At 46.3% G+C, this 9,427-nt stretch overlaps 1 protein-coding gene across 2 annotated transcripts in view; it reads right to left on the minus strand.

Moving 5' to 3' along the window:
* The window catches only part of Tbc1d22b (TBC1 domain family member 22B), an 81,928-nt gene that overhangs the window by 2,685 nt on the left and 69,816 nt on the right, over positions 1–9,427 (minus strand). Inside the window, exon 13 of one of the 2 annotated variants that reach the window (XM_029566948.1) lies at positions 6,457–7,022. The exons of the other annotated variant lie outside the window; for it this stretch is intronic. Within the exon in view, the coding sequence (XP_029422808.1) occupies positions 6,765–7,022 (258 nt within the window). The 3' untranslated portion in view covers positions 6,457–6,764. Of the gene's footprint in view, positions 1–6,456; positions 7,023–9,427 lie in introns of those variants that run through there. 2 annotated transcript variants of the gene reach the window in all.

Here is a 9,427-nt window from a genome sequence, read left to right on the forward strand (position 1 = left end):
TTGAAGTTAAGGACGGTTTGTAGCCACCATGTAGGTGCTGGGAATCGAACCCGGGTCCTCTGCAAGAGGAGTCAGTGCTCTTAACCACTGAGCCATCTCTCCAGCCCCTAAATTTAAATTTTTTATTTTTATTTTATGTGTATAAGTGTTTTGCATGCGTACATAAGTGCATGGGCATGCCAACCTCACGGAGACTAGAAGAGGGCATTGGATTCTCTGGAACTGGAGTTATAGCCAGTTGTTAGCCGACACGTGGGTGCTGGGAACTGAACCTAGATCTTCTGCAAGAACAGCCCATGCTCTTAACTGCTAAGCCATCTTTCCAGCACCATGATGTTTTTAAACATTTTTTTACACTTATTCATTGTGTGTGTGTGTGTGTGTGTGTGTGTGTGTGTGTGTGTGTGTGTACTTTCCATGGTGTATGGTGTGCAGTTGAAATTAGAGGAATCAGTTCTCTCCTTCCACCATGTTGGCTCTGGAATCTAGGTCAGGTTTGGCAGCAGGTACCTTTACCTGCTGAGCCATGTCTCCAGCCTGAAGGTTTTTTCTTTTCATGTCTGTGGAAGTGGGGATGTGGCTTCTGTGTGTCCAGCTCTGTCACCTCAGGGGTAAACTAGAGGTTACTGCAGCATAGTGAGGTATGTGGATTCCCGGACCAAGCTACCTGAGTTCAAATCATAACCATTTGCTAGACATGAGATGAGCAAGCTATTTGAACAACTCCAAGCCTTGGTTCCCATTTGTAAGATGAAAGAGATGCTACTCCCCACAGCACTCACAGATTTGTTTCAAAGGTAAATTCTTGTAAGGTGAAGTTCCTGGCATGACAAGTACCTAATCATTACTGGCTACCATTGTGGGAGACAGAGGTCTCAGTGAATGCAGAAGCAATCTCTGTCCCTTATGCTGTAGCTTCACTTTATTTATAATTTTGGTGCTGAGGATGAACCTAGGGCCTGTGCATGCTAGGCAAGTCTTGGGCACTGAGCTGCACCCCTAGTCCCCTCCCTCCCTATGACATTTCGACATTCTCTTGCCCAAGAGACATAAAAATCAGGTGTTTTCCTTTCGTTCAATTGGTAAATTTTTTTTTTTTTTTTGGTCTTTTTGAGACAGGGTCTCCCTGTAGCTCCAGCTGTCTTGGAACTCACTATGTAGACCAGGCTGGCCTTGAACTCACAGAGATCCGCCTACCTCTGCCTCCCGAGTGCTGGGATTAAAGGTTTGTGCCACCACGCCTGGTTTAATTGGTAATTTTTAAAAAAATTTTATTTATTTATTTAAAATTTCCTTGTATGAGTGAGTGTATTGCCTACATGTATGTTAGTGCACCTGAATCATGCAATGCCCGTGGAGGTCAGAAGAGGGTGTTGAATTCCCCTGGAATTGGCATTATGGACAGTTGTTAGCCACCATATGGGTGCTGGGAATCGAACCCAGGTCTTCTACAAGAGCAGTCAGTGCTCCTAACTGCTGAGCCATCTCTCCAGCTCGTCAACTGGTAATTATAAACTAGAAATCCCTTCAGTTTTAGACTTAAAAAAAAAAAGAAAGAAAGAACTATTACCTAGCAAGATGGGTCTTTGAAAAACCTTAAACCAAATAGTTCGGTTTGTGAGTGAGATTGGCTTCACGGTGGGCTACGGCTCTGCTAATGATCTGAGGCTTGGTTTCCCTGCGTGAAGTCCAGGGTAGGTGACACAGAGTCTTTTTTGTTAGTCTTAAAAGACGGAGCAGGGTGGAAAGAGGTCTTGATGTAGCCAGTCAAGCTGAGCCCTGCATTCCCCCAGTTCTCTCTCATCTTGCTTGTCAAAACAAGTCAGTTTTTCAACACCAGGGTAGGAAGTGAGGACACAGTAGACATCTAGGGTCTGTGAGCATTGTAAGCTGGATGCACATCCCCACAAGGATGAGCCAGCCTAGGTGTGGCTGGTGGGATGAGGAGCTAGGATGGAGGGGCCCTAGATTCTAGTTGGTTCTACTTTTGATTAACTCCTTTATTCTACCTTCTCTTCACCCCACCCTCAAATGTGAAGACTTGAGCTGAAGTGTAAGAAATACAATCTGATGGTTCATTTTCAAAGGTGCCTCAAGTCAATTTAAGTCCAGCTACAAATGAACAGAAAACATTAGACCCCCTGTAATGCCTGCTAGTCATCCATTCTCCCAACCAAACTCTACCACCTACCCCTGAACTAGAAGTTTATATTGTTGTTTGGTTTATTTTGAGAAAGGGTCTCCCTATGTAGCCTGGCTGGCTTGGAACTCACTATGTAGATCAGGCTGGACTTGAACTCACAGAAATTTGCCTGCCTCTACCTCCCAAGTGCTGGAATTTAAAGGCGTGTGCCACTATACCTAGCCTACAAGCTAAATTTGAAGTAGACAATTACTAACAGCCCAGCTTCCCTGCAAGGTCATGTGTCTGATAAGCTTAAAAATAAATAGGATAAAAAATGTGACACACGCCTTTAATCCCAGTACTTGGGAGGCAGAGGCAAGGGGATCTCTGTGAATTCAAGGCCAGCCTGGTCTACAGAGTGAGTTCCAGGACAGCTGGGGCTACAGCGAGACCCTGTCTCAAAAAGACCAAAAAAAAAAAAAAGTAGAGATGAACCCATAGCTTTTTTTGAGGCCAGCCTGGACTACACAGTGAATTCCAGATCAGCCTATAGCTACTGAGTAAGACAAAAAAGAAAGATTCCATCTTCCCAATCAGTTACGAAGAAAGGGAGGAAGAGGATTGTGTTGGGTTTTACAAATTGTTCTCTGCACTCAGGGGGCCTGGCATTCTAGGCTAAAGCCTAGCCTAGCAAAGTCATCTTTGTGACCTTAAGTCTCTAGTGCCCAGTCCTCTTACTGTTAAGACAGTCTCATGTAGCTCAAGCTAGCCAAGTAGCTGACCTTCAACCTCAATATGGAACTCGGGAGGGACTTGAACTTCTGATCCTCCTGCCCCCACCTCCTGAGTGCTGGGATTACAAGTGTGTACCACCATGCCCAGTGTATACAGTGCTAGGGATGGAACCCAGGGTTTCACGCAAACAAGCTGAGCTCCATCTCTGAGAGGGAAATGTTTTAGAAAACTAAAAGTAGGGACTGGAGAGATGGCTCGGCAGTTAAGAACACTCTTTGTTCTTGCAGAAGACCTGGGTTTGAATCCCAGCACCCACACAGCAGCTAACTGTCCATAACTCCAGTCCCAGGGAATCTGACAGCCTCTTCTGATTGGTCTCTGCAGGCACTGCACGACAAGGGTGCACTTACCTACATGTAGGCAATACACGCATATACATAAAAATAATAAAATTTTTAAAAAAGTTTAAAAAAATGAAAACTACAAGTAGAGGAGATAAGAAGGGACCATCTGCTTTGGACTGCTTGGGTATGAAGTGCTATTTTATGTCAACAGAGTTGTAAGATATTTCTGATTCCTTCAATCAAGTTTGTATTTTGTATGGACTTATAATGAGTCAAGGAGTTTCTGATATTCTGGAAGCATCTGTAATCAGTAATTAAGGTGGATATTTTGGAAGTACTTAAAATCAGCACCATAGATAACCACCTCCTTCTTTTTCAGCCTGGGGCCTGGGTGTTTTAGCATTTATATCCTTCAGCTTGCCAAGGATCAGTAGCAAGCTTATTACTTATCTGACTCTATTGAGGAGGGAGAAGGGGAGGTAAAGAAGATGGTTTGAAGCCAGGTCAGTAATGACTGCCTTGACTTTATCTCCTGCAGTTCTGGCTTCAGGCTATTTACTTTGCAAAGGGTACACTGAAAGGACGCAATATAAAATGTAGGCCTGGGATGATTTATAACAGAACAAATCACTCTGTGTTGGCTATTTTTGGACCTCAGAAACTACTAGGGGTGTAGCTGAGTGGTAGGGTGTTTTACATAGCACGTACAAAGCCTTGGGTTTGATGCCCAGGACTGAAAAATAGAGAGGGGGAGGGGAGGGGAGGAGGGGGAGGGAGGGGAGGGAAGGGAAAGACAAAAAGTCACAGCTGGACCTAATGGTATACATTGTATTTTTACTATATGTATACGAGTGTTTTGCCTGCATGTGTGTAAATGTACCACATGCATGCAGTGCCCATGGAGCCAGAAGAAGATGTCAGATCCCCTGGAACTGGAGTTATGGACAGTTGTTAGCTGCCATATGGGTCCTGGGAACTGAACCCTGGTCCTCTGCAAGAGCAGCCAGTGCTCTTAACCACTGAGCCATCTTTCCAGCCCATAGCACATACCTTTATTTCCAGCACTTGGGAGGCAAAAGCAGATGGATCTGTGAGTTCAAGGTCAACCTGGTCTACATAGTGAGGTCTAGGCCCAAAACTCATGTTTTTGCCCCCATTTATTTATTTTATGTGTGCGGTGGCACCAGTGCAGAAGTCAGGCAATGACATGTCAGTCATTGGGTTCCATCATGTGGGTTCTGGGATCAAACTCAGGTCCTCAGGCTTGGTGGCAGGTGCCTTTAGCCACTGAGCCCTTCCATTGGCCCCAGAAAATTCAAGTCTTAAAAGAAATTATTAGGGGCTGGAAAGATGGCTCAGCAGAGGACCTGGGTTCAGTTCCCAGCACCCACACACACATGGTGGCTTACAACTGTCTATAACTCCAGTTCTAAGGGACCAGACGCCCTCTTCTGGCCTCCACTGGCATTGCACTTAACATACATGCAGACAAATTCATACATATTTTAAAAAATTGTGTGTGCATGATATGAGTGTGGGGGGAAGGGTTGCGTGCCATGGCATGGGCAGAACTCAGGACAACTTTGTGGTTGCTTCTATCTTTCCACCTTTCCAGGGATTAAACCCAGATCTCGAGGCTTGCAAGCACTTTACCCACTGAGCCATCTCAACAGCCCAAAACCCAAATCTTAATGACTGTGATTGGTGCTAAGAGGCAAGGTTGTGATTGCTCTAAATAAGTAGGTGTGATTGGTCCAAACTCCCCTTCTCAGGCTATGTAAGTAGAGTGCTCAGGCTCACTCATGGAGTTAGCTGGGAGATCATGATGCATCCTTTGACATAGCAACATCAGACCAAATAAAAATTTCTCTCCAGTGATCTTTTCTTGCCTGCTTGCAGTAGGCTGAGCCAACAGATGGCAGAGAAGGGCAGCGATGGTGATAGCTGACGAGATGGCCCAGTGGAGAGTTGGAGAGGAGGGAAAGTGGCTGATAGCTAAGAGGTCCCTGCAGCCTTGGAGGTGTCTGGGGACTTGTGTCTGACTTCCTGATCCCCAACACTGGGCTCCCAAACAGCCCTGCTGGTGCTGGCACCCTACTTGCAATCCCCAGTGCCAACTGCTGCTCAAGGAAGTGGGAGACAGGAAAGACCAGACCACCGATAAAAGGCCGCTAAGAGGCTGGAGAGCTCCTCAGTAGTTCAGAGAACCGGCTAAGCCAGAGAAGAGAACCTGGAGATCCTAGTGGCTAGGAGAGCTCCAGAGAGCTGCCTTAGTCTTCAGGGCCAAGAGTTCCAGACCCCAGTCTGAAAGCTGTAATACCGGAAAGTGCCAAGAGCCAGGCATTCCAATACCCGATGCTTCCCAGCTGCCACTCACCCCGCTTCCCCTTGCTGCAGCTGATACAGGGACAAGAAAGTGCCAGAGACCAGCACTTGAAGAGCTTTTTTTTTTTTTTTTGGCCTTTTTGACACAGGGTCTCTCTGTAGCCCCAGTTGTCTTGTCCTGGGGTCACTATGTAGACCAGGCTGGCCTTGAACTCACAGAGATCCGCCTGCCTCTGCCTCAGGAGTGTCGGGATTAATCATGTGCGCCACCACACCTGGCAAGAGCTTTTAAAAAAATATTAATTTTTATGTGTATGAATGTACTGCCTGAATGTATGTGAGTGCACCCGTGTCGTGCAATGCCGCCGAGGTCAGAAGAGGGCGTCATATTGCCCTGGAACTGGAGTTAAGGACGGTTTGTAGCCGCCATGTGGGTGCTGGGAATCGAACCCGGATCCTCTGCAAGAGCAGTCAGTGCTCTTAACCACTGAGCCATCTCTCTAGCCCCTTGAAGAGCTTATTTTATGTGTGCATGTGTGTATGTGCACACACATGAGTATGCATGCCTGTGTGCATGCCTGGAAGCCTAAAGAGGGCACTCAGTGTTCTCTATCACTGTCTATTCCTAGGCTGGCAGCAAGTCATCATCAGCAATCCTCCCATCTCTGCTCACCTGGGGGCTGGGTTACAGGTGTGCATAGAACACCCAGCTTATTACATGGGTACTGGGATCTGAACTCCAGACTTCATGATTGCTCAACAGGGTTTTTAACCACTGAACCATCTCTTTCATCCTTTGAAGAGCTTCTTGTTTACCTACAATTTATATCCACAAAGCAAAAGAACTCCTAGCCAGCCCACTGGTGACAGAATGTGGATCATGTTGGGGTGTGTGTGTGTGTGTGTGTGTGTGTGTGTGTGTGTGTGTTTATGCTGGGCATGAATACTAGATCTCAGTGCAAAATTGACTTTTACTGTAGATTGTGGTTAAAACCAAGCTTTCTGGTGCCAAAGTGGAGCTAGCCCTCTGCAGCCTCTCTCTGCCACTGAAAATAACTAAACATTCCAGACAAACTACATGTATCAGTCATGGTCTCCAAAGGATCAGAACTGATAAAAGATACATATGGGGATTTATTAGACTGGCTTACAGGATAGTCTGAGTAGTCCAACAATGGCTGGGCCACACTGGAAAGGCTGAGAATCTGGTTTCTCAGTTCATGAGGCTGGATGTCTCAGCAATCCCAAGTTAGTGCTGAAGGCCTAGAGGAGTCCTGGACCTGTGAGCAGGAGCTATGGTCCCCTTCCATGAGCTGGAGCTGTGGTCTCCAACTGTGAGCCATGGTTCCACACTCCTCTGGTGGTGGGCTGATGGTGGAGCAGACTGGATGCTGGGAGGCCTTGCCAATGTTGACTGGCTGCATTTCCCACAGGTCCCTCCCGAGGTCCCAGGTTGTGCATGATGGTGGCTTTGCCACTGCATTGGGTTTATCCTGGGGACAGGGGAGGTCTCTGTCATTTGCCAAGTTTGGTCTTGAGACAACTGATTCTCTAGAATGGACTTCCCACCTCCCCTGAGAGCCAGCTGTGTGTGTTGTTGTTTTTCCTTTTGGTCTTTTTTTTTTTTTTTTTTGGTTTTTTTGGGAAAGGGTCTCCCTGTAGCCCCAGCTGTCCTGGAACTCACTATGTAGACCAGGCTGGCATTGACCTCACAGACTCAGAGATCCACCTGCCTCTGCCTCCTGAGTGCTGGGATTAAAGGCGTGCACCACCATGCCTGGCACCTTTTGCTCTTTTTAAAAAATATTTTATTTATTTTATTTTTTTCAAAATATTTTATTATTTTTATTTTATGTGTATGAGTGTATTGCCTACATGTAGGTAAATGTACCTGTGTCGTGCAATGCCCATGGAGGACAGAAGAGACCATCAGATCCTCTGGAACTGGAGTCATGGACAGTTGTTAGCTGCCATGTGAGCGCTGGGATTTGAACTTTGATCTTCTGCAAGAACAACCAGTGTTCTTAACCGCTAAGCCATCTCTCCAGCCCCCTATTATTTTTATTTTATGTGTATGTGTGTATTGCCTGCCTGTGGGTAAGTGCACTCATGTTGTGCAATGCCCGCAGAGGACAGAAGAGGCTGTCGGATCCCCTGGAACTGAAATTATGGACAGTTGTTAGCTGCCATGTGGGTACTGGCATTTGAACCTGGGTCTTCTGCAAGAGCAGGCAGTGTTCTTAACTGCTAAGACATCTCCAGCCCTCTTTTGGTCTTTTTGAGACAGGGTTTCCCTGTAGCCACAGCTGGCCTGGAACTTGCTATGCCACCTGCCTTTCCTCCTAAGTGCTTGGAGTAAAGGCATGTGCCACCATTCCCAGCATAGTTAGTATTTATTTATTTATTTATTTATTTATTTATTTACTTACTTACTTATTTATTTTATTTAATTTTTTTGAGACAGGGTCTACCTGCATCCCCAGCTGGCCTGGAACTCACTATGTAGACCAGGTTGGTCTTGAACTCACAGAAATCCACCTGTCTCTGCCTCTCCCTTCTAAGTGCTGGGATTAAAGGCATATGCCACCATTCCCAGCATAGTTGTGTGTGTGTATTATTTATTTGTTTGTTTATCAGTCTTTTTGAGTCAGGGTCTCCCTGTAGCCCCAGCTGGCCTGGAACTCACTAGGCTGGCTTGAACTCTTCAGAGATCTGCCTGCCTCTGCCTTCCAAGTACTGGGATTAAAGGTGTGTGCCACCATGCCCAGCCCATAGTTGTGTGGGTTTTTTTTTTTTTTTTGGTCTTTTTGAGACATGGTCTCTCTGTAGCCCCAGCTGTCCTGGAACTATGTAGACCAGGCTGGCCTCAAACTCACAAAGATCCACCTGCCTCTGCCTCCCAAGTGCTGGGATTAAAGGTGTGCGCCACCGTGCCCAGCTGTTGTGTGTTTTTTTAAAAAAAATTATTTTATTATTTTTATATTATGTGCATGAGTGTTTTGCCTGCATGTATGTGAGTACACCATGTGTGTGCAATGCTGCAAAGGCCAGAAGAGGGCGTCAGATCTCCTGGAACTGGAATTATAGATGGGTAGCCACCAATGGGTGTTGGGAATCAAACCCAGGTCCTCTGGAAGAACAGCCATCTCTCCATCCCACACTACACAGCTGTGGTTTTGACTCCACATGTGGTCCTGGGTCCAGACTTGATGTTGGACCTTTCTCATTCCCAGGTACCAAGAGGTTTTCCATTATTTTTCTATTACTTTTCTACAGTCCCAGTGTACCTTCACCTGTACCCTACAGAAAATGTACAACACCTAAATGAACTTCTAAAAAAATCACAGTCTAAAGCCAGACGTGGTGGCATATAATCCCAGCACTTGGGAGGCAGAGGCAGGCAGACCTCTATGAGATCGAGGCCAGCCTGGTCTACATAGTAAGTTCCTGGGGCTACAGGGAGACCCTGTCTTAAAAAGACAAATAAATAATAAATAAATAAAAAGACAGACGAGAACATCAGATGTGGGTGTTGGGAATGGAACTTGGGTCCTCTGGAAGGGCAGCCAGTGCTCTTAACCACTGAGCCATCTCTCCACGCCCCCCCCCCCGACTTCCATTCCAGAGTATCATCAAGAGAGGCTGGAGAGATGGCTCAGCAGCTAAGAGCACTGACTGATCTTGCAGAGGACCTGGGTTTGGTTCCTAGCACCCATATGGCATCTAACAACTGTCAGTAACTCCAGTTAGTTCCAAGGGATCCAACACTCTCTTCTGACCTCAGAGGGCACTGCACTAAAATACATGCATGGAAGACACTTATACACATAAAATAAATAAATAAGCCGGGTATGGTGGCGCAAGCCTTTAATCCCAGCACTTGGGAGGCAGAGGCAGG

This window comes from Nannospalax galili, unplaced genomic scaffold, assembly GCF_000622305.1.
Source record: "Nannospalax galili isolate Female #2095 unplaced genomic scaffold, S.galili_v1.0 scaffold538, whole genome shotgun sequence".
Taxonomy (NCBI): Eukaryota; Metazoa; Chordata; class Mammalia; order Rodentia; family Spalacidae; genus Nannospalax; species Nannospalax galili.